Below are 26,264 nucleotides of genomic sequence, written 5' to 3'. Positions count from 1 at the left end.
GTATGATATTTTCTTAATAACAAAAAATATACTATATTATCACACATATTAGTTATTACCTACTTACTAATTTCACATAGGTTCCTGTATACATTATAAAAGCATTTGTAAATAAACGATAAATCTACATTAAAAAACCTATTTGAAACTTCTCTAGTCTTTTGCATTACTTCTCTTCATTGAACAAAAGTTCATTATAAAGCAGGACTAATAAAACTTTGTCAACGCCGAGTTAAAGTTCAATTTCTTGTATTATTCTTAAGAACTTTCATATTATTAATTCATTGCTTTTCCATTTTACAATAACCCCATTATTTTAAGTTACTTTTCTCTTGATTATTTCGTCTAGAGGAGTGTCATTAACATTGACCTTGATAAAAATATTTATAAAAATAAATAAGAAAAAGAACATTATACAGATATTTTTAATTATATTTTATAAAGAAAATATGATCAACTACGCATCCTGTTATATTTCACCTCTCTATAGGTACGCCTTCGTCACACACCTCAAAAAAAATTGCTAGTCTAAGAAACGTTCTGAAACCTTCCATAATAAGAAATACTTGGAAAGAAATTTCAGCAAAAGCTATAGCAATGTGAGTCATTCATCATACGCCCTCAGGGAATAAAGACTTGAAAATTTTGTGGCTTTGGGGAAATTTTTAATTAATGTCTGTGAATGGTGTTGCAATTAAGAGTTTAATCCTTGAGTTTATTTGGTGAATTAAATTATTATATGTCTGATACACTCCGCGAGTTTCCAAAGTAAATTCGTATCGTTAAACGTTGGACAGATTCTAAATTTGAATAATATGGCGGAATATTTATACAAATTTTAAAATTGTGTTTTTAAATTTTGTTTAATATTAACAATCTGCTAAAACATTTCTGCCACTAACAAAAAATAATAGAATTATATTTTTACATTGAACATTCAACGAATTCGCGGGCTTTATTTCTTTTTTTTTCGTCTTTTGACGTTTGGTACTGGCATAACACAACTTTTTTTTAAACAGGTTCAAATTACGAACGCCTCGATGACGGCTCATTGTACATAAGCGCCGTGAGTCCAGAGGATCGGTACACCGTGTTTCGGTGCCAAGTTCGAGATAAAATTACTAACAATGTATATTCTAGTCAATATTTTGGTAAGTTTATTATAAAATTAAAATATATATATAATATTAATTACGCTACGTGCAAATTCTTTTACTATAAAGGTAACGTGACATTTTGTTAATGAAGGTCCTTTCTTATTAATTACTTTTATTCTGAAGTAATATAACCTGGAGACATTAAGGGTATTTTGAGAACAATGGTCTTGTTAGGGAGACCATCAATACAATAGATATAAGATTCAAGTTTCATTCACTATAATAAGGTATTTGCGTAATGTGTATAACTAGTAGCAAGTTTGTCAAATCGATCGATTGAAGAATAATTTACGTTCGATACTTTTACAACTTTTACCTATCAATAGGTAATTAATAAAAATCATAGAAATAATTTTTAGACGCGAGCGAATACGTCTTAATTGCTAGTTTGTTTTAGAAAATTCTGAAACATAAATAGGTACTACACTAACACCTTCAGAAACAACCAACCAAGGCACATATAATGATACCACCTAAAAGTGTCATAATTCAAAAGCGAAACGTAATTAAGATGTCTCCTCCTTAATCAGGTCACATAATAGTAACAGAGCCGAAAGGGGAGGTGCGGCCGCGATTAGCTGTTGAGATGCGGTCGCGGAGGGTGCAGGTGGGCCACGATGTGCGGTTACCCTGCGCGGCACACGCTTGGCCAGTTCCTACATACAGGTAATTTGATAGTAATCACATTGTTTTGCGTATTGTTATATGATACCAAGAGATTAGGGTTTGATTTGAAGTTGATTGATTCGAGGTCATTTTGAAAGTCTTTTTTTATTTCTATTCATTGTACACATCTTATTTAGATCTATAACATATCACTGTAAATCAATCATATTCGATCATAAAAAATTAGTAAAACAGGCTGTTAATATTAAAATGTGTTTATGTAGGTATTAGATATAATGTGTTTAAATTTTATGTCTGAAATGATTTGTCTAAAGCTTTTCACTTTCATAAATATATTAATTTCATTTACGCTTATGTAAAAGCATTATTAAATGTATTTATATCTACCAATCTAAATAACCTTGTATGGTTTATTAAATAAACAAAATATTATTACGCTAAATGTCTCTCCAACTCCGAAATGACGCCGTAAATATGACGTCCCTGCCAGCTATTGCACGAATTACGTTAAATTTTATGAATTTTAGAGTGAGATTTATTTTATAGGCCTATCCCGTATCGTACAATTTGCATGAATTTGTATTACTTATTATTTGTGCTACGCATAATTTAACACTTAACACGTGATACTGTACATCGTCGAAAATTGTCAATTTTTATAATAATTATGTTTATAATATTATATTTTCTTATGATTTTATGCGTGTATTTGACTTTTAGAACTTAAAAAATGGTCTCTTCGAGACCACGCTTGCTGTGAAGTGTACGAAACGTCGGATTAAATAATATATGTACCTAATGAATAAATCACTTAAAATCCGTTATTCTATATATTCTTCATTTCGTTTCCAAGTGATTTAGTATCTACAACAAAGGGAAAGCAAAACATTACCTAAACGTTTATCTCATACGTATGTATTGAAACGATTTGTGTCTATATTTGTGTCTATAAAAAAGCTCCCGATCCACGGCTGTATCTGACAAGTTAAGCACGTATTAGACCGGGAGATACTGACACAAAATTTCGAGTCATTTGTAACAGGATGGCGGTTCTACAGGGTTCTTAGTTACGCAATGACAAAAAGAAAAACGATGGTGTGAACGCTGGTACCGGTGGCTTAGTCGCGTGGGCGTTAGTCGAACTCGTCGGAAAAATAGCGAAAGTCAAACGATTTGTAACACAAAAATTTTAGAATTTACCGATAGCCCATAAAAAAGAAGTAGGCGGTAGTGTCATGCCATACTTTTCCGGTGTGACTTACAGCCCGCCATACCGACGCGAATGTGTTGATTTAAATAAAACAATTATTCAACCATTTGTATCAGGCTAACTTTTGCACAGATAACCATCGTCGTGCAGCCATTTACGAAAATCGCCATGCCATACTTTTCGGACGATTCCAAATGGTCGCCATACCGCCGAAAATCTGCAAAAAATTTTTATTTCGCCAAACTTTTTGTACCAGTATTGCATTTGGATTTTTGGAGAGTATTTGATAAAATGTGACCATTATTAAATTTGCCATACTTCTAGTAGGGGGAAAAAGTGCTGTCATACTTGAAAAATTAATTTAGTATTAATTTATATAAGTGAAGATTTCCAACACCTAGATCTTTGAAATTTTGTATTTATATTCGTTGATCCTCAATCTTACAGGAAAAATAAGTGCCATACTGTTACAAATCGTTTGACTTTCGCTATTTTCCGGCAAGTTCGACTAACGCCCACGCGACTAAGCCTCCGGTACCAGCGTTCACACCATCGTTTTTCTTTTTGTCATTGCGTACTAAGAACCCTGTAGAACCGCCATCCTGTTACAAATAACTCGAAATTTTGTGTCAGTATCTCCCGGTCTATATCGCATCTTTGCTGAGCAAACAGATGCAGGCCTGCAACTGTCGTGTGTCGAATGAAAAATGAAAACAATGCGGGGATTACGCTCTGCCAACCGCACGGGAATATGCAGACGTATCGATACTTATCGAAATTAATCATTCATTCATAAAACTATGTAATATGGTAGGAGAAGACCTATGTTATCCTACCATAATAAATATAATAGATAAATAGCCTGACTATAGTATGACTGGTTCTATGGTTGTAGTCGAGTAGGAGAGTAGGATAAATCTGAATTTCCAAGACCATATTTAGCTTCTTATAAGAGTGGTTTCTTTCTGACCTTCACTTCTTTGCATCAACGTCGATATATCCTATAATTCTTTTTTAATATAGGAGCTAAGCCAATTTTACTAATAATTATTAAACAAATCGGCTTTTCTTTACCATATTCGCATTATTTTTTCTATCTCATCGAGAAAACCGTCCTGAACAACAACAGAAATAAAAACAACATAAAACACCCTTATCATTCTTTTCATTCTGAGTTTTTATCAGAATAAAGACTGTTTACTGTTTTGTGACAACTTTAAATCGAATAACATGCGTCTTACCGTACGTACCTACTTACTTACAACAAAGCAGTACGATCCCTCACAATTTTTTTTACCCTTCTTTGGAGGTAATCAAGACTGAAATCCACAGCTTACATTCTTTGAATAGGTTTATTATTTTTCGTAGGTATTCCTGAATCTTATTCTGGAAAGGCGCCTTTTTAATTCAAAAAATAATTACAACAAACTGCCTCAGAAATATATTACAGAAAGGCCTTCAATTATTTTTATTCCAGCACATTGTCAAAATTTTCCACGAAAATGAGCGTAGTAATTGAAATAAGAAAATAAAAGCAAAAATTTGGAGTTAGATGAATTTCGATGAAATACATAAATTACCATAACTGATGACTAACATAAATATTAAATCAATTAAATATTTTCAAAGTCAAATTTTGTGGAGCCTATTTAAAAAGCGTAGCCGAATAAATAATCCCATAAATTTACGTGGCAAATTGGACGTTTTATTTGATGCGAATCTGTTTTGATCCTGTGTGGATATTTTACCACAATTTTATAATTTCAGCCCGTGATACGTTTTAACTGGCAAGAAGCAATTTACTCGGAACCTGGTAAATAACATTATACCCTCGTAAATGTATTTGCGATGAATTTATTTGGCTGTAGGTACTGCCGTTATTCAAATACGTATTTGATCGGTCTATATGGATTTATTTACTCCAAATATCCTATTTATTGCTAAAATATTTTAATTAAAAACGGTTACGGCAGATATTGCTGCGTAGAAAATTCCAATAATTAGAATTTATTTATAATTTTCTTCTTTCATATTTTACATTAAAACTATCATTAGATATAGTTCTTGTTTTGAAAACAGTTTTACTATTTACGATGCAGCTGCATGACATCTAAATACCAAAAGGATACATTGCCTTGCAAATAAATTGAAGATTATTTATAGGTTTTACCAACTAGCAATAGAAAAAAGTGTACATCCATAGGTTTTTTTATAAACTAAAAGCTTTGCGGCCAGTTCTATCAACAAGAAAACGTTTGTATAGGTGCAGACCAATCCAAAGCTTCAATTCATATTGTATTTACTTTGGTTTGCGACAAACTATCGGAGCAGTTTCGCTTTACCCAATGGCCAATACCAACACAGACGTCGCCTAGATCTTTGAGATCTTGTTTATACAGTATTTGTCAATAATTACACGAAAACTTTGAGAATTGAAAACATTTATATTTATTTTTCACAAAGCACATGGTATTTTAATAATATCAGTGATAATAAAATGTTCATCTAGATTTGAGAGTTTTAATTGAAGATCGTATAGTTCTAATAATAATTAATAAAGTAATCCATTAACCGCACTATATCTCAAGGTGATATAACTTTCATTTCATAACCGTCGTGGAACCTTTTCAATTTACTTAGTTCATATCTAACGCTTGCTAGTAAAACTTTGCTCTTTGATAGTTTATATGCAAGTTTATTTGCGCTCTAAAAAGAAAATTACGCAGTTGTATGTGCCATAACTTTCATTCCCTCAAGGAAAAATCCTTTAAAATGCAAATGTCTTAGTGCTATTCAACCGCATTCAAAACTATTTCCAAAAGGAAAGCTAACTCGGAACATAGAAGATTTCAAACCTCAGCCGTTCCTTTTCGAGAAATTGCAGCAGGATTAGACGACATTTGCTAGCAGCTTTCTTCTACTGCTTTGAAAGTACCCGCACAAAAGTTGAACAGTCACGTCCGTATTACCCAATGCTTTCGCCGTAACAAAGAAAGCGAATGTGTATTCAAACAAGACCGACTCACTGGACTCATTCGGATCGCATTTTTACAATTTTATACATTACAGATTTTACAAATAAAAGCTATAACTAAAACTGCCGTGCCGTGGATTTAAAATTTTATTGCAGTGAAAGTACTGCGTTAGTTTTTATTTTTCTTTCAGCGTGCTCGATAAGTACCGAGACCGAAACGTTAGCTCGATTTTAAATAATTTAAAATTCACTCCGGTTTTCTAAAGTATTTACGATATCGGTGCTGCTCTAATTCGTTTTAGAGTAGAGCTGTTTTACTTATTCACGTAATAGAATTAAATAAGATTGTGTTTCTTTCGACATCTTAATGCACGAATCAGTGACTGCCAAAGTAACTTAAATTTGCATACAAATTATTAACTTAAATTTGCATATAATTTAGGGTAGCCAGTTAGCAACTTTATATTTTTATTCTTACGAATCCATTTAATATATTATACGATTATTTCTAGATGGTTCCGTGAACACCACGAACAACTAATACCCATAGAGAAGACATCAGTGTATCCACGAACTAGGATACTGGGTGGGTTGCTCCGAATACAATCCGTGCAGAGGGAAGACGCAGGACGCTTCATATGTTGGCTCAATAACACTGCCGGCAGTGACTCTGTCCATATTTCACTCATTGTTACAGGTGTGTTTAATTAAATCTCTTTAGATAATTATAATCATGGGGAAAATGTTGGTATGTTGGTTGAAATGGATACGAATTTTGGAAATCGCAGACAGCTATAAAATAGACTAGATAGAGAACGCATAAATTAGACTGACCGTCTACGCTCTTTGGTGAAATAAAATAACAAATATGTATAATGATGCTAATTAGTGACCGTAAATGTTACAATTTTTCTGTTACTGTTACTTATTAACTGTTATACTTATTTTCTAGAACCAATATCCGTCCGAATAAAACCAGATTTACTACGACCGAAACTAAACGCTGACATAAGCATGGAATGCAAGGTGTCCGGCCATCCCATCGAGGTTGTATACTGGATACACGACGGCAAATCCGTGAAGGACACAGACAGAATACGAATCTCTGAAGACAGGTTGAGGTTACATATCAAAAACACGCAGGTTATGGACCAAGGGATTTATCAGTGCTTCGCGAGCAGTACGAGAGATCAAGCGTATGGAATTGCTCAGGTTTTAATTGAAGGTACATGGAAAATTTTAATCTCTAAATATGGTAAAGTGCATGATGTAATCAATCATAAAATAGAAAAAAAGTAGAGCGTTGATTGTTTCTACTTATTCTTTAATTTGTAAGTGGGTAGGATACTAAAAACTAGCCAAGTCTGAATATTCCATATCCTTAAGTTTTCCATTATTAACATTCCCTGCAGCTGAAGTCGATGATGCTAATGATGATGTTAATTATGATAATTTAACATTTAAAACAAATCGCCTTACATAAACTTTATTTTTAGTATCAGACAGTAAACGTGATTCTGGAAACCGATCCCGACGAGCGCCCTTCGCTCGTAGCACGCATACACACGACGCTGACTGGAATTTCACTGGAAATAGAGGTAGAGTATCAATAATTTAGTTACGAACAAATAATAATTAACAGGTTTGACGAAACATTTTTTTAAATACTGTGTGATGTGTGTTTTACATTCCTTTGATTTAAGAAACTGTTATTTGTAAACTTTGAAATAGCTCCTTTCTATCTCCTCGGTCTAGTATAGGATAAAAATTCGTAGAGCAATAAAGTAAGCTTTTTGAAAAAAAATTATTTAGAAATTTTTATTGTAAACGTACTTTAGTCTCAAAGTTATGAAGATTACTTACTATCGGAAACGTAGATTATTTCAATAGTTTTACAGCAAACAAAAGAAATTCCTTCTCCTAATTCACGATTCAGGATCATTTTATAATACCCAGGTACATTTATCTTCCTTGTACAAAGCTTTTGAACGTGTTATATTACTAAAGAGGAAAGATAGACTCACAGTCCAATCTAGAGTGTCTATAGAGAACCGTCGATACCTCTCTAAAACGAGTTGTATCGGTACACGTGAATTTGTTTATAGAAGCCGAGTTTCTTTTTTCATCACGTGGTATAGTTTCGAGTCGCTTTTAACGTATTATATGAATGAAAGTGAGTATGATCGTCAAACACAAAAAGGATTTTTCTCCTACTTCCTGTACAAAGTATATAAGGTGTATAAAATAAATTGAATTTAAAACAAGAGCAATAACAATAAAATGTTCGGTGTAAGAACTTTACAAAGTATGGATAAAACATGATACTGTGTGTTTTCATCGTATTCGCACGAAGTTAAAACATACATTATACAACTTTATAAATTCTTTATATTATTCTATCATTATATTAAAAAATTAAGAAAATGTGTGTTAGATATAAACCACATTGTTGTTTTGTGATATTTATTTATATTTGTGATTTATTTAACTTCAGTATCGAAGATACAAGAATACAAATAAAACATTAATAAACATTTGCGTGAATAAAGGTATAACATATAATATATCTAATGAATAAACAACAATGTTATCTAATAACCTAATGAACAATTTAAAAATAACTTCAACAGAAAATAAGACGCCAATATAAGCAACATCATTGAACGAACAAAACCACGTGGCAATTCAATTACCTATTATAAACTCTAACATCATATCAATTTTTAATCTGAAACTGATATCAGAGCTTTGATCTGATTGAACTGTGGATGAAAAGAAAAAGATAATCAAACAAAAATAAATATTGCGGTTATTAAGGTTATTCTGAGCGAGATGAACCTACAGTTTTAAAACCGAAATGTAATTAGGATAACGAGTATCGAACGGAATAAGTACAGCGACTCAACTTTTTATCCGCTCTCGTTTCCTTCATCATAAAATATTTAAAAGTCCATTTTTAAGCGCGGATCGCTGCAAGCTATTAGAGTCAGCTCTTCAGCTCAAACAAAGAGCTGCAACGACGGAGCGCGCCTGCCGGGTGCCTATCGCGCCACAACACTATGTACGAAACCGCAAAAATCCCGATTAAGATCCTATCTCCCTACGTTAAGGTCGTTTTTACCTATTAAACGTACGGCATATGAGTCCCTTTGTGTTATTATTAATTTGCTCCCCGCTATTTGGTGTCGCTGCTCTTGAGAGCTTAAGGGTCGTCGCAATGCACACATGCTACCTATTGGCGTATAGGAAACCATATTCCTTTAATGACTTGTGTAATGTTGCGTTTTAATTAGATAGGTTATTCTGAATACGCTTTGTGTAGAGATGAAAAAAAAAAAGCGGACAAGACCCAGGCACTTATAGCGTTAGGGTTATTTTTAGTACCTTAAAAACAACCCTTAAAGGGTCATCACTTCGTGTTTCTGTGTCTCTTCTACATATAATATGTGAATATAACGAAAATAGCCCTTCATTTTATTCAGAAAATAACACAAAACTGTGGTAAATTTTCTAAATCTGAAAAAGGCATAATAATATACTCACTTATTGGGATAAAAGCTCTTGTTGGAAAAACGATCTTCTACTGTTGTTTAAAAGTTTTATAGTATCTATTAACAACAAACATATTTAGATAATCCATTCAAAAAGGTTATCCACTTACCTCAATCAGATAATAGCAAAAGTTAATTAATCAGTAATTTAATGAATATACAAGATCTGTGGTACAAATGTATGAGACAGACGTGCTCTATAAATTATGCAAGTGGTAGACCCACAGTTAACAAGCCTCATTTGTTCTTGTCGTGTGCTCAGAAACTATTGGATATCGTATTGTTTTCCAGTTAACGTTTAATTAGAAGGATAAATACCGTTTTCCACGTGTAGGGAATAGTGAAGATATATTCCTTGAGGCTTGAGTCATGAACGTGTAAGGACTAAGGATGGAGTTATTTGTTGTTCTTTATATGACTGTAAAAAATTACTCCAATTAATAACGTACCATTTTTTTTTAATTCCACAAGACATATAACTTCGATTATATTTATTATATTTACCTATATTTAAATAAAAATATAATATCTATTAAAATAAACATATTGAAGTAATTTCGGTTAGAAATATATCAAATCATTGAGAGCATAATTTGGATTGTTCACAATAATAAGTTATATACGATGTAATAGTTTGAAGGTCAAAGTTTGAACTATTCCCGAATTATTACAAATTAAACACATAACACGTTCCACCTGCTTCATATTAAGCAAATTAACGCGAACTAATGCTGTAAATCTGTTTACTTTCCGAGTAACTTGTAACTTTCTACCGTAATAAATTCAGCCGAGTAAGTACTTCAGTTACACGAAATGTACAAATATTATTCCACAAAATTAAACAATATCTAGCCGTGGCAGAAATGCTTTGCTAGCATTATATTTCATTTGCGTTTACGGCTATTATTTCAATTCTATTTCGGTTTTCATTTTAGTCCTTGCAATTGTTCGCGATATATAGAATTCTATTATGTTTAAAATGTTTTTTATAAACATTTGATCCAATTTATTCTAGCGTTAAAGGATGTATTGTTTGGAGGTTCGTACAAACGCTCGTATCTAGATAAGATTAAATGTTGTAAGCGTATTAAATCTCCGCACCGGCTCGCATAGAAAAGAGCAACAATTGCCAGCTGTGTTTTACTAAGTTTTAGCGTTGTACGAATAAAAATTTTGCAGTATACTAACAGTGGGCTGGATTTTATGAACCAGTGTAAAACATTTTCTGTACAAAAAAATACAAAATTCGATTATGATTATTGTTATTATGATTATTTATACTTAAAGTGCTAATTGTTCGCGAACATGTCAATTTTTTCTCTGATTGATCACAAAATAATGTTTTCACTGTTTTCATATATTATGCACCTATAATTCATAGCGACAGGAGATTCAATATTTGATTATAACAATTTACGAAAATCTGAAAATATGAACACGCTGAAATCATGTCCTATTTTATAAACCACAAGTTTACAAAAAACAGACTACGAACAATGAACATAATGCAGCGAGGTTCACCATTCTTCATGCAAAGTATCTTAACAGGATAAAAAATTAGCACAACAAAGATAGGAAATCCGCATTGTACGGTATAATTTCATGAAAAATACAGGCTTAGGAGAGTCGTGCCGCGGACCGCTCTGGGCGGATTTGGCCGGCTCGACCTACCTACATAACTGCGAACTGCTTAGTCGATACGCAAATTATACTGAAATCTCCTGCACTCAGCTCTGTGAAAATTAATGAACTTATTTTTCTTATCTCTGCTCACAAGCGACTTTGGCCGCGTGAAATAATATCTCAAATGAATTAATACTACTGAAAGAGCGGGCCAGCGTTGATTAAATAGAATGGAAAAAGAACAAATCGAGAATATTTGGCAAATAAAATTATCTCGCATAAAATAAAATGCGGGCTTGACTATTTTGATTTAACTTTGGTTTACTGATAAATGGGAAAAAGTTTTTCTAAAATAAAGAAATTATTAGGAACATCATTATATTATTTTACCACAGCAATTCTGTAATGTTACCTTTACGTATCTAATTGTAACGGACAGTAATATGTGTTCTGTGGTAACGGACGTGACGTCGCCTGTCACCCCCGTCAAGCCAAGCCGCCATGTTGACATCCCCTCCTGCCAGCCGCCATGCCACCGCCATGCCTACCAGCCAGCCACGCGGAGGGGATAAGCCTATATATTAGCTGGCCATTGTTAAACGTGGATCATTCTTGTTAAAACTTTCAAAATAAATAAGTGTGTCGTTACGCTGCAATTTTATTTTCTCCATTGCTTCACAAATCAGAAGCGGGATGAAACGACGTCGACCACAAGTTTGTCGACCTCCTGACGAATCAATGTCGGAGGAAGATGAGGGTACTTCTTCACCGCCTGCACGGAAGCTGCTCAAGAATCTGCTGGAAAAAGAAGTAGTAAAGGCTTTACGCAACCTGGAAGATGACCCCCAAGCTCCAAATAAGTCAAAAGTCCATCGTGCTGCATCTTTAATCCCGGAATTTGACCCTGATAGTGAGGAATGCACGGTACAAGCATGGATTCGTAAAATTGACCAAATTGGGGAAATAAATGGATGGGACGATACAACTAAATCATTTTACCTACAAGATAAGCTGCGAGGTCAAGCAAAGAAGTGGTATAATCGTCTAGAGAACTACGATTACACGTGGGAACAATGGAAGGATATGCTATTGCGAGCATTTCCTCGATATCGCGATTATGGAAATATGCTTGAAGAATTACTACAAAGGAAGAAGCAACCTACAGAGACGATGACAAAATACTATCAAGATAAAATCGCCATGTGCTTCCGGTGCAAGTTATCCGATAGCGCCAGCGTTTCCTGTATCATTCGTGGTCTGCCACTATCGCTACAACCTAACGCTCGAGCCTTCCAATGCCACACGCCAGGAGAGCTTTACGAAGGATTTTTATGTGCACTTGACGACTACCGTACTTTACCTATCGACACAAGGTTTCATAAAAATTTGGTGAGTAGGCCATCTCACCTGGATAAAAAGTCAATGCCACCCAATGTCGAAACAGACCCGTGTCCGAGATGCAAGAAAACTGGTCATTTACTGCGTGATTGCTCCCTACCTGACACACGTACATGTTATAAATGTGGAAATAAGGGACACATTGCTTCACGTTGTTCTACAATTGCCACGGAAAATAGATCTATCTCAACCGACAACATAAAAGAAGTAAATGTACTACGCCCTTATAATGAAATATACAAAAAGGTCGTTAAAGTCGATGGCATCCACGTGAAAGCATACATTGATACCGGCAGTCAAGTTAACGTTTTAAACGATCAAGTATCGAACGCATTGTCATTGGATGTCAAACCGACGAGTGTCATTTTAAAAGGATTCTCCGGTGGACTCTCAACGAGTCGTGGAGAAGTCGAATTTCAATTAGAAATTGACGGTATAACCATGAAATGCCACGCCTACTTGTCTAGCATCAAAATGGCCGATGTTAATCTTTTAATCGGTCAGCCTGTCATCAACAGCGAAGGTATGACACTGACAGTTAACAAAGGCCTTGTCGAATTTAATCGTACTCAAAATCCGTAGAGTGAGAATGAACCATAGAGGAGGCACTAAAATGACAAGGAATGCGTGAGAGAAATACACTTATGACTATAAAGCTAAGAGCAAGAGAGACAGAAACATTGTTTTTTGTTTCTCTCATGTTATGCGATTTCTTTTGTTGGGGACAAAGGCAGTTTGTCCCAAACAAGCGGCTACAGTCCATTGTTTTGCTAGTTTTCTGTTTTTTCTCGCTGTTAAGTGACTTCAAAGTTTAATAAACGTTGACAGTGATCTGTTTTAATCCGACTTTAAGTGAAAATATGGTGCGTTGTAGTGTGATTGGTTGTAAAAATCGGCCGGAACGAAGATTACCAAATATTACCTTTCACACGTAAGTAAACTTATTTGAAGTATATTGTTTTATAGAACTGGATATAGTTGATACATTTTCATTAACTCTAATGTGAAATTATCTACAAATATATAATATTTTCATCGAAATAGACGTAAACATTTTTTTGTGTTATCCGACTAAATTACGAAGTGTTCTTGTTGTTCAGGACGCCATTTGTTTTTACGTAGTTTCAAATTTATGGTATAATCATGTGATTAACATTAGGGATACCAGTACAGGGTAAAATTTTCCCCAAAATCGTGAAATGTTTTTTTAATATTAAATGTTAATGTTTGTGTAAAGTTTGTTACACGGTTCGGTTTTCCGGTTCAGCTTTCCTCATTTGCATTGGTTTAAGTATTTTTTTTTTCAATGTCGGTTTTTTTGTATATTCCAGGTTACGATGCACATCATAACGCTGAAGACTGCGAAGCTGGCCCTTCCACACGAGCTGCAGCTGCCACTGAAGGCAGCGAGGACCCTGCCCCGTCAGGAGAGGCGGTGTTGGAGTAAAATCCGGAAGGCCACCCCCCGCGCCTTCCTCACCGAGGTGCGGCGCGCCTTTATAAGAACGAACGAGCGGCGGAGTCGTCCATTTTCGTCTGCTACTCGCGCGCACATTATCGCGGACCCTCTGCCCATTTATTTCTACCGTCATTTTGCTGTTCATTTTCAAATAAATGTATTTCGTTTAATTTGCTTTTAATTTGAACTATTTCCAGTACGTTTTTATTAGACTACATTTACGGCTGTATCTTCTAATTGCGTTGACATAGAAATTTGATTTTATTACTGCTTAAAGGTATAATAGACCTAAGTTTTTGATGTGAATATCAATTATTGAATACCTACATTACATTTGCGTTCATGAGTAAAGGGGTTATAAGATTAATTTTTTTTTTTATATAATGTAATAAAAAATTCATGTTTTTCGTAATTATTCCCGTATCTGTTTTATAAGATATTATTCTGTCTTCTGATTCAAATTCAATTTGAATCTGAATCAGAAGAAATAGCAATTAAAACCGCATATTCTGAAACTAGCAACTACTTGCAAGGGAATCACAACCTACAAGGTACTCCCCACGTCCTATAGCACAGACAAAGAAAAAATTGCTACAAGCAACATTTAAAGATACAACATAATAAAACAATTAGGTTTGTTCGAAGCCCTCGGTGCGCGAGTCCGACTCGCACTTGACCTTTTTTGTCCTAATTTTACTGTATTTTCTATTATTATTTACCATTGATTGAAATGATATCTAAACTTTAGCCTTGTTTTTTTATAAAAAATATATGAACTGGGATATTTCGATATTTGTGGTTAATTGCGAGAAGTGTAAAAGCAAAAGTTGTAATAAATATTTTAAATACCTACAACTTTACCATTAAACTTTATTCCGCAGTTATAGTTTTTTTAATCCCGATCTCAGATCGATCGTAAATAACTTTTCCTCTAATTTTTGTTACCTATATTCTCTTCCGTTTGAAATTGATTTCATTGTTCTATAATATTACTTTTATGTTTCAAAAGTTAATAAAAAATCATGTTGAACAATATTACTTTGTTAATTTCAAAAGTTAATATTAAATTAGTGGTCCACTTAGGTCGTGCACATGGCCCAGGGGGGGGCATGGCCCATGACCCCCATGACCCCCCCCCCTGGATCCGCGCTTGTACCGGCCGGCCGCCCGGCTATATATTTTATACCCGTGCGAAGCCGGAGCGGGCCGCTATGTTTTTATATACAACGTTCACAGTTTTTCTGTAGTGTATTTACTATTTAGTATCAGCATTGCACCCGTGCGAAGCCGGGGCGGGTCGCTAGTTAAGTTAATAAATAACAAAATCTTTTCAAATCTGTCTTTTTCTTCATAAACCTATCTTACAAAAAAATACCCAAACATTTATAGATATTTTGCCAGTTTTTCGGATAAAAAGTTTTTGTAATAGTTGGCAACATTGACGTAAGGATTCGCCATCTCGTTCGGGTATACGCCGATGTCGTCTCTAGTACATTCTCCCTCTACGTCAAAATCCCATTTGCGATATTGAGGCTATCGAAGACCATGATCGCTTTAAAGTCGTCACAGTCAACGAAGAGAGACTTCCACCTGGCTCTTCCATCATTCAAGTGCGGGTTCTCGGAAATAAGGTCGGCAACGATGCGGTTACACCGCCTCGGCATCATGAGCTGCAGGGAGTGGCCTACTCTCTTCCATCCACCCTGCTCACTGGTGAAGACGGGTACATCAAAGTCATCAACATGGGCTGCGAGGTTATCGTGTGGCCGCCGGGAGAGGTCCTAACCAGGGCTGAAAGCTGCCAGGAGTCTCCACTACAGCCAAATAGCCAGGTACTTACCCTTGCTTGCCATAGATTTGCCAATTATAATGCTAATAGTAAAGCTTACTAGTGATCAGCCTATTTACCGCCAGCCTTATCGATTATCGCATAGCGAACAAGCAGTAGTTCAGTCGTTATTAGATGCCGAGATTATCAAAGAGTCTGAATCTAGTTATGCATCTCCGGTCATTTTAGTCAAAAGAAAAACGGTGACAGTAGGATGTGTGTTGATAACCGTGCCTTAAATGCTATTACCGTAAAAGATAGATTTCCATTGCCAAACATAGACAATCAGGTTTCGAAATTAGCGGGCCACAAATATTTTACGAGTTTAGATATGGTTCAAGGCCATCATCAATAATTACGTGTTAATAACACCTCAGGGTCATTTCGAGTACACTCGTATTCCATTCGGTTTAGCGAACGCGCCATCCGTTTTTATGCGGTTGATAAATAAAATAGTTGAATCTGTAGGTAGAACTGAAAATAATAATGTTAAAAACAATTAACATGGTAAACGTGAAATTTTGGCATTTCTGGACGATTTACTCTTACCCTCGAATGACGTTATGTCAGGCTTAGACATTTTGCAAGCGGTACCTGTCAAACTTGAAGTAGAAAATTTAAAATTAAACATGAATATGTGTTCGTTCCGTTCTCGTTAGAGAGTAGTATATTCTTTGGTTCGTTCTTGCAAAATGAAATATCAAATAACGTATTTAGGTCATAAAATATCGGCTAAGGGTATTCAACCGGGCGATTCAAAGTTATTAGCGGTGTCTCGCTTTCCAACACCGACCAATGTTCATAGTGTGCGTCAATAATTATCGGGTTGTGTAGTTATTTTCGTAAGTTTATTTACAATTTTGCTATCATTGCCCGCCCTTTAACCGATTTAACTAAAAAGAAAGCTTCGTGGATATGGAGTAGTGATCAAAACAATAGTTTCGAACAATTAAAAAAGTGTTTGTGTTCCGAGCCTGTGTTAGCTTTGTACGATCCTGTGCTTTGTGTGTAAATTAGGAATAGCAGATTGATGGTACGTTGCGACCCGTTTTATATTTTAGTAGGGTGACAAGTAAAGAGGAAAGCATGTATCATAGTTATGAACTTGAAACTCTTGCCGTTGTAGAATCCTTGCGTCGTTTTCGCGTATATGTGTAGTAGAAAAAAAAGGGTTAAGATTGTTACTGATTGTACAGCAGTCCGCGCTACGCTTACAAAACGTGACATTATACCACGTATCGCAAGGTGGTGGCTTTCTATACAATATAACGATATAAGCGTAGAGTATAGGCAGGGGGAACGAATGAAACATGTAGATGCGTTAAGTAGACATCCAGTAGACACTATGAACGTGAATCGTCTCGAAGTAGCGGATTGGTTTTATATGGTGCAATGTCAGGATACTAAAAGCGAGCGCTAGAATGAAACGTAACTTCGATAGGAAACGAAAATCCGCTCACATATATAAGAAGGGTGATTTATTGCTAACGCGTCAAGCACCTACTTGTTCAGCATCCAAAGTTAACACTAAACTTGACGACTTGCTCCGGTCCTTATGTCGTAACGAAAGTATTGGGCAATGATAGGTACCAAATTAGAAGTATATAGGGTTTACGTGGGTATAAGAGTTTTAGTAGGTTAGTAGCTGCAGATTCGTTGAGGCCCTATAAAAGTATTGTTACAGTTTCTGATAGTGCTAGCAGTTCGGATGAGCAAATGGAAACCAAAGATCTTATTGATTTATTAGAGAGCTAATTATTTTTGTTGTTCCTGTGGGAACAACTGTTTCAGGATGGCCGAGTGTAACGGACAGTAATATGTGTTCTGTGGTAACGGACGTGACGTCGCCTGTCACCCCCGTCAAGCCAAGCCGCCATGTTGACATCCCCTCCTGCCAGCCGCCATGCCACCGCCATGCCTACCAGCCAGCCACGCGGAGGGGATAAGCCTATATATTAGCTGGCCATTGTTAAACGTGGATCATTCTTGTTAAAACTTTCAAAATAAATAAGTGTGTCGTTACGCTGCAATTTTATTTTCTCCATTGCTTCACATCTTATATATAAAATTCTCGTGTCACAATGTTAGTCTGCATACTCCTCCGAAACGGGTGGACCGATTCTCATGAAATTTTCTGTGCATATCGGGTAAGTCTGAGAATCGGCCAACATCTATTTTTCATATGTACCACGGGCGAAGCCGGGGCGGACCGCTAGTATATCTATACTAATATTATAAAGAGGCAAGGTTTGTATGTATGTATGGTTTTCACGCATAAACTACTGGACCGATTTTGATGAAATTTGGCACAGATAATCTTTAGACCCTGAGAAAGAACATAGGCTAAATTTTATTGCGAAATATCGTGCCTCATACCACGGGCGAAGCCGGGACGGACCGCTAGTATGTAATAAAATTCACAAATTTGTAATAAAATATTGGACATATTATTCCAAATTTTATGTTCACAGAATCGAAACCCGAGCTCGTCTACTGGTTTTCGGAACAGACTCTTCAACCTGGTCCAAGCGTATCGCTCAAATGCGTAGCAATGGGACATCCTCCACCGCAATTCACTTGGACTCTAGATGGGTTTCCCATACCCACTAATTCACGGTAAGTGAAATAGGATTTTAAAGCTTTCAGTTTTATGGAACGTTAATTTTTATAAAATACTACCTACGTGTCATATTATTCTTTCATTTCATAAAATATTAATTTATTCGACGTGGTAATAAGGAAATTCAAACACTGATTTAATACCAATAAAAATGGCATATATCTTTACTTTCAACACAATTCAAGTCATCCATCACTAATCGAATTTTTCACCAGATTTGTCGTCGGCCAGCACGTGACGCTGCAAGACGACGTCGTCAGTCACCTGAACATAAGTCGCGTGACAGAACAAGATGGCGGCGAGTACGCGTGTGTGGCCAGCAACACCGCGGGGAAAGCGAGCCACGCTGCCCGAGTCAATGTATACGGGCTGCCCTATATACGGGAGATGCCCAAAGTTACAGCAGTAGCGGGCAGTGATTTGAATATCAAATGTCCGGTCGCTGGATATCCGATTGAAGCTATCACCTGGGAAAGAGGTAATTTATGTGTATTGATTTGGTTGAGAATTATGATAATGTAAACACCTTATGCCCTGTCTGAGCCTAACTTATTACATGACATTTCGGTAGAATAATAAAATAAAATATAAGTACAATTTTGTATCAAATAGTCGATGCTTTTATTAAGTTTAAATGAAAGTTTATACAAACAGTACCTATTTGTTTATACCACTTTAATTACGCCGAAGTAATTTATTTCAATTTCGACACATTTCAATATTGCTGTTTTATTGCAATATTACCTATGAGGTTGCGTCGTCACCAATAGTTTTATCTCAATAGAAAATAATACATTAACTGGATAAAATAAGTTCAGTTGTTACAATGTTATAACTAATAAAAATGCAAATGTTTAAACAATTTTCAAAAACCTTCATAAGCTTTCATAAACAAAATATTGCCCTACTGCAGAAACAAACACCGCACGTGTAAGTAGAATTAAGTCAGTACAGACACTACAAACAAGGTGACCTATATTTATAAGCCCAACCACTTAATTCAAGCACCTGAAAAAGCCACTTAAGTAAAATACATAATTAGGCGGCGTAAATATTCTGTAAACTTGTTCCGGTTGTAACGCGTCTTTTTCGGCTTTCTTACGCCAAAGGCATTGTTCCGAATTCGTGGAAGACTGCTCTTGTCCACCCAATCCCTAAAAAAGGCGATCGCTCAAATCCGTCTAACTACAGACCGATCGCCATCACTTCTTTACTCTCCAAAATAATGGAATCCATTATTAACTGCCAGCTCATGAGGTACCTGGAGGAGAACCAGCTGTTAAGCGACCGGCAATACGGTTTCCGTAGTGGTCGCTCGACTGGTGATCTTTTGGTGTACCTCACTCACAGATGGGCGGAGGCGGTTGAGAGTAAAGGGGAGGCATTGGCTGTAAGTTTGGATGTAGCGAAAGCCTTCGATCGGGTCTGGCACAAGGCACTTCTAGCGAAATTACCATCTTTCGGACTTCCTGCGAGGTTATGCGATTGGGTTGCCAGCTTCCTGGAAGAGAGGAGCATTAAGGTCGTTATCGACGGTTCTTGCTCTAAGCCTCTTCATGTGAATGCTGGTGTCCCACAAGGCTGCGTGCTATCTCCTACACTGTTTCTTCTGCATATCAATGATTTGTTACAAATCAGTAATATTCATTGCTATGCAGACGACAGTACGGGGGATGCTCTTTATCCCGGCCGTGCAAACACCTCAAAGGAAAGCCTCAATGAGAGTCGAAACAAACTTGTGTCTGAAGTCGAGTCTTCTCTCCAAGAAGTCTCGGATTGGGGCGAACTTAATCTTGTCGAGTTCAATCCTCTAAAGACACAGGTTTGCGCGTTCACCGCTAAAAAGACCCCATTTGTCGTAGAACCTCGGTTTAAGAGTACTCCCCTTAGTATATCGCCGAAAATCGGAATCCTCGGAGTCGAAATCTCGAGTGACGTTCAATTCCGCAGTCATTTGGAAGCGAAGGCTAAATTAGCCTCTAAAAAACTTGGTGTGCTCAGTAGATCGAGACACTACTTCAAGCCGGCCCACCGACTTCAGCTGTACAAGGCTCAGGTGCGACCGCATATGGAGTACTGTTCTCATCTCTGGGCCGGAGCCCCACAGTATCAACTCCTTCCTCTTGACCGCATCCAACGTCGAGCAGCTCGAATTGTCGATGACCGTAGGCTTTCCGATAGGCTCGATCCTCTGTCAGTGCGAAGAGACGTTGCGTCTCTCTGTATACTGTACAGAATCTACTATGGGGAGTGCTCTGAGGAATTGTTCCACCTACTACCAGCCGCACAGTTCCACCACCGGACCACACGCCGTAAAAACCAGTTCCATCCGCACCATCTGGATGGTTGGCGCTCCACCACTGTCCGCTTCACCCGCAACTTCCTTCCACGTACGGTGAAACTGTGGAACGATTTGCCACCTGCGGTGTTCCCGAACAACTACGACATTGGGGCCTTCAAGAAAAGAGCTTATTTGTCCATAAAAGGCCGGCAAAGCACCTGTAACACTCCCAGTGTTACAAGTGTTTATGGGCGGTGGTGACCACTTAACATCAGGTGGCCCATCTGCTCCTTTGCTTGCTCTGACATAAAAAAAAAAAAAAAAAAAAAAAAAACACAAAATTTATGTGTACAGATTGGCAAAGTTTCTCAGAGCGTTTGTAAATAATATATTTATTGCTCTATTATATTTTTAATACAGTAAATTTCGCTTTTAAGTATTTTTAATAGCTCTTTGTTATAAAATTTTCTTTAAGCCTTTGAATATTCATGAATAATGAAATTTGCTATTCTTCCGCAACTCGACCTTTTATTTACTGTAGATATTTTATTAACAAAATATAATATGCGTATTACTTTCCCTTTTCTTTCTATGTCTCATTTTCCCTTATTTCATGTAGGTTGCGAAATAAAATAAAGAATAACGTTTATAAAGTTGTTGTACATTTAAATCACGTAGATTTTCCAATCCAAACCTATGAATCGCACCTTCGAAATTTTTTTCACAGAATTTAGACATTTTAATCAAAACCGCATACTACATATATAATTATGTTTGTCATACATTCTTATGGATGAATATAAAACTAAACTTATCATTTGAACATGATGCAAGTCAACTTCTTAACATGGGTCTCTGCAAGTTACCATATATGTATATAAAAAATTAGGTATAGGAAAAGAGCTCATTTATTACTGATAGCTAAAGTGATCAAATCGTGTATTTTCCGTTTAAACGGGCCCGGAAGGACACTTTAGTGTATCGAATTAAGCCCGTGGGAGGTCACGGGGAGGTTCTTTCGAGCAACAGGTCGTTAAGGAAACTAGAGTAAGTAAACGGAAAGTCGTCTGTTTTTCCTTACACAATCTTAACTGAGCTAGGTTGGACTATTGTCTTCTAAATTGTAACGGTTTCTTATCAGGACTTCACAGTTGTATGGTATTGCCGATTAATTTCCAGGAATCCAATCTTATAGATAATACATAATTATTTTTATATATTTAACAACCACGTTTCTATTGAATAAGGAATAGAGAATACTTTAATTGTCATAAATTACTAAATTACTTCCACTTTCCTGTTACCCATTTCCTTTATTACATTCTGAAACGTTTCGCAAGAATATATTGTATTCAATACATAGAAGTTAACTCAAATGATTATGATTAATAATAAATATTTACATGCATTATAAGGCAATCAGATAGATGAAAATTAGAAAGATTAAATAAAGGAATCTATTTTGAATAATTGAAATCAATTTTTAAATAAAATCATAATAAACATATTAATTTCCATATAGGCTAACATGATAGTCAAAATATTCAATATAAAAATACACGATACATATTACACAAAAAAGCAATAAAATACCCGCGTGAAAACGTGAGCAAATTGCCTCACAGCTTCTAATACGAAGACCTCGCACGATCCAATTAGGGAAGGAATTTTTTAACTTAGTCCCAACGTGATTTCTCGTTCACGTCTTTCTTCGGAAGCTTTAATAGCTTCTGCCTTTATCCATAGACAATTTGTTCGAGTTATTTTATTTGAATACGTTATATTTCGACGACTGGTACTACATATTATAAATGTTATTGAAAATACTAGCGCGAAGAGGATATTTTTAAATATTTTTAGGGTAGCCTGAACTTACCGATTAGTAATGAAAATTGTTCCACTTTAAAGATTAAAAACTCAATCAATTACAGAAACGACATCTAAACAAATAACGAAAAATTCCAAGATTTACAAATACAAGAAATATTTTGATTAACAACAGAAAAAACGTCGCAATATTTTGTCCTACATACTCGTGCGTTTCCGAAAAAAATGTTTCAGAAAAATCTATATTTAATTAATTGGTCGACTCGAGCATTCCTATGTCCGGCAACTCGACCGGAGATCGCAAAATATAAAGAAAATATCCGACCGTAAAGCGCTTAGCTCGTTTAACAGAATTACTGTGTAAGATCAAATTAAGACTGCTCGGTCACTCCCCTGTAATTTTCCTTTTCCGGTCCGACCCTTGTCAACAACGATCTTATCTCCTACATGCGACTTTATTGAGTCGCCATTTAAATAATTTACGTACCTCCCTTTTACGCTGCTTATTGATAAAGGATCTATAGTTTTATCGAGAGTGCTACCAACTACCAAGGGACCAATATTTTTCAAGCTTTTCTTTAATAATTGATATTTTATATTGATATAAATGGGCCAGTAGCAAGAATGGTACGGCCAGGTCAGGTACGGGTTATTAATAAAACAAAAGGAAAAGGAAATTCGATTATGAAATCGTTGAAATATTTAAACGCGATTGAGCAGAGATTAAACTATAAGTACTGGGCATTTATCAGAAATTAAATTATCTTCGTTCTCATGACAAACATTTTCGTGAACTTTTTAACCAAGAAATGTTTTTTTACAGATGGTCAAAATCTACCTCTAAATCGGCGTCAAAAGGTGTTCCCAAATGGTACTCTGATAGTGGAACAAACTCAACGTGGTGAAGACGCAGGCACCTACACCTGCCAGGCGACAAATAGACAACGTCATGTAGCAAGGCGAGAAGTAGAGGTGCAAATATTAGGTAAGATTTATAATCTGTGCAACAAAACATTCTCCATAACTTAATTTGTTCAGCTTTATTAATATTTAGACAGAAATATTTTATTTCACAAACAAAAGTAACCTTGTATTACAATACAAAAACAAAGTGTAAACTCTATATAACGACACTCCATTTAACGTCAAACTCCGTATAACGTCAAGATTTCTCGACTTTGGTTGGTTTATATTGTTGTCTATACAATAATACACTCCATATAGCATCACGCTCACTCTAATTAACGACCACAATAAGACATTACAACTAGGAACTAGGACTAATGTAGTTGTTTACATTCTTTTTTACTGACATACCGAAGATTCTCAGAAATGCAGACGTAGAAAAATAAAGAAAAAATTTTGCATGCCGAAGAAGATGGACGATCTGCCAAAAAATTGAAGAAACCTCAATATGAAGACCTTGATCAAGCGATGATAACATGGTTTCATAGGCAATGTCAAAATAATATTCCTGTCTCTGGACCAATCATGTAATTTTCCCTTTCTCTCCATTTAACGACCACTCTCTATAACGTCGAAAAATGCACGGTCCCTTAAGTGACGTTATATAGAGTTTACACTGTAATATTTGTTGAAGGTTAGATATTAACCTGGATAAAGCAGATGAATTTTCACAACACATTTTTAATTAATGAAGGTTGAGTTATAAAACAATTTAATGATTAATCAGCAATCTGACCTGTTTCCCTATTTTCTTGTAAAAGATTGCAAATGCATCATAAAATCACAGATTCAGGAGGCGGAGTTATTCATGCGTAATTCATTAAACTCAGAGCGCCGGGCTATTACTCCGCGGCAGACCTTTAATTTTCTTGCCTCACCCGGTTAATAGGATAATAAAGTAAAATATAAAAATCTTAGTTCCGACCGCGAGCAACTCAGGTCGCCTACATTAAAACGGCGATAAACAGGGCTTAAATTTCCAATTAATTACTCGTAAAATCCAATGGAGCACAGTTTTTCGGAACGCGTTTGGTGTTCTGCCAGAACGGCGTTTTAGATGGCTTAATTGGAACCGGGGAGCGGGGCTCGTTTAAAGAATGCGTTGTCTTTTTGTCTGCAGTGCAGCCGAAGATATTGCCGATCCAGCCTTTGACGAATCTGTTGCGGGAGGGTATGAGGGCGGCGATATCGTGTCAGATATTGGAGGGGGATTTGCCGATCGCGTTTCGTTGGGAGAAGAACGGGCAGGCTGTGACGTCATCGCCGTACGCGCCGAGCGGGATCCTCACGCGGCGCATGGACGAGTACAGCGCGTCGCTCGTCATCGAGCACATCACGTCGCTGCACAGCGGGAACTACACGTGCATAGCCTCTAACGTGGCTGGCTCGGAACGGTTTACTGTGCCTTTGACTGTTAATGGTTAGTTATTGGCGTACATTTCTGGTACATTTGATAGAAAGAAAAAAAGCTTCATTGCCAACAAAAACTTAACAATTTCTGGTATAGCTTTACATTTCTGGTATGGTTTTGATATAGGATAAAAATTAAATTATTTTGGGCAAATTTCTTTTTCTTTAGGTTTAATAATCTTGGCTTATTAATTCAGGCTTTAAACATTCCTGTACGCTCCGTCATTTCTGAAAAAAAATGAAATTGAATTTAGTTATGACTTTGTACGTAGCTACAAAACATACTTACTTCTTAATTGAACTGCATTATCGAGTAGGAAAAATGAAATACTTGACTTCCCAAGCTTCCACTTAATTTAGATTGAAATTACATTTAGTTCCTCCTCGATGGCGCTTGGAGCCAAACGATATAGCAGTAGCGGCTGGACAAGATGTCACCTTACAGTGTCAAGCAGATGGCTATCCAAAACCCATCATCACGTGGAAAAAAGCCGTTGGTAAGTAAAACTTAATTAAAATTAATTACATGTGGAAACAAATATAGAAAAAAGACGTATATATGAAAGGTAAAAAAAGGCAAAACGCCCTTTTTTTCCCTTTTTTGGTGAGTGATCCAATGAACCGCATAAAAAAGATTTAGAGGTAAAAGTGAAGGAAAAAATTGTTTTTAAATAAACGCGTAAGTATACTTAAAGAAAATAATGATGGACGAACTTGGTTACCGTTTATAATTATCCGCTTAAAAATTTCCTTTGGTATTTTTATAGATAGGTACTTATTGAAATAATTTGGCATAAGCAAATAGTTCTTTCTCTGTAATAGTTTATAGTTTATACACAAACAAATATCAAAATATAATTAGAAAATGTATAAAACTTCAATTTCAATTCCATTTCACTTAATATACAACTACTGTGTACCTCTATCAATATTTATCGTATAATTTAAATTGCGGAACTCATATGAAATTGTATCGTACTTTCTGCAAAATAGATTCCAGACGCGAAAAGAATATTTATAAGTTATCCGACTTCGACATTCGCATTCGGAATTATTTAAAGCAAATATTTTCTTGTTTTGTTAGATAAATGTGATGTTTTTATTATGAAAACAAGCCATGTGGCAGCACAACTGTACGATTTATTATTTTAATGAAAGTCATCATATTAATGCAGGCAACATCGTATTTTCCTAACTTTGTAATTAACTTGCATATTTTCATTTTTATCGTGTAATGTTGATGTAATGTTGTTTAAATAAATACAGCCCTTTTGACTCTACATTCGTAAAGTTATTAATTCATTTACCTAATTAATAAGTTAGCCTTTTATTT

General features: G+C 35.8%; 2 protein-coding genes across 2 annotated transcripts in view; both read left to right on the top strand.

Annotated features, from left to right (window-relative positions):
- Dscam4 (Down syndrome cell adhesion molecule 4) overlaps window positions 1-26,264 on the top strand; it is a 148,509-nt gene that overhangs the window by 100,844 nt on the left and 21,401 nt on the right. Inside the window, exons 6-15 of the mRNA XM_089705302.1 lie at window positions 1,020-1,151; window positions 1,688-1,823; window positions 6,481-6,665; window positions 6,921-7,193; window positions 7,465-7,566; window positions 18,299-18,443; window positions 18,663-18,925; window positions 23,379-23,540; window positions 24,642-24,941; window positions 25,309-25,428. Of these exons, the coding sequence (XP_089561428.1) occupies window positions 1,020-1,151; window positions 1,688-1,823; window positions 6,481-6,665; window positions 6,921-7,193; window positions 7,465-7,566; window positions 18,299-18,443; window positions 18,663-18,925; window positions 23,379-23,540; window positions 24,642-24,941; window positions 25,309-25,428 (1,818 nt within the window). The remainder of the gene's footprint in view (window positions 1-1,019; window positions 1,152-1,687; window positions 1,824-6,480; window positions 6,666-6,920; window positions 7,194-7,464; window positions 7,567-18,298; window positions 18,444-18,662; window positions 18,926-23,378; window positions 23,541-24,641; window positions 24,942-25,308; window positions 25,429-26,264) is intronic.
- Window positions 11,573-17,849, top strand: LOC149481629 (uncharacterized). The gene is made up of 3 exons (XM_089705224.1): window positions 11,573-13,118; window positions 15,490-15,831; window positions 17,619-17,849. Exons 1-2 carry the CDS (start codon window positions 11,836-11,838, stop codon window positions 15,782-15,784), a joined length of 1,578 nt encoding a protein of 525 aa, XP_089561350.1. The 5' UTR covers window positions 11,573-11,835; the 3' UTR covers window positions 15,785-15,831; window positions 17,619-17,849.

This window comes from Colias philodice, chromosome 16, assembly GCF_061535455.1.
Source record: "Colias philodice isolate Cphi_HAF_F1 chromosome 16, ilColPhil1 Martin Lab GWU primary, whole genome shotgun sequence".
Taxonomy (NCBI): domain Eukaryota; kingdom Metazoa; phylum Arthropoda; class Insecta; order Lepidoptera; family Pieridae; genus Colias; species Colias philodice.
This window is presented reverse-complemented; position numbering and strand designations above follow the sequence as displayed.

Excerpts from the sequence above, each read along its gene's own strand:
- LOC149481629 (XM_089705224.1), top strand. The coding sequence starts at position 11,836 with ATGAAACGACGTCGACCACAAGTTTGTCGACCTCCTGACGAATCAATG. Across the intron at positions 13,119-15,489 it reads TTTAATCGTACTCAAAATCC|TACATTCTCCCTCTACGTCA; the intron begins GTAGAGTGAGAA and ends TGTCGTCTCTAG.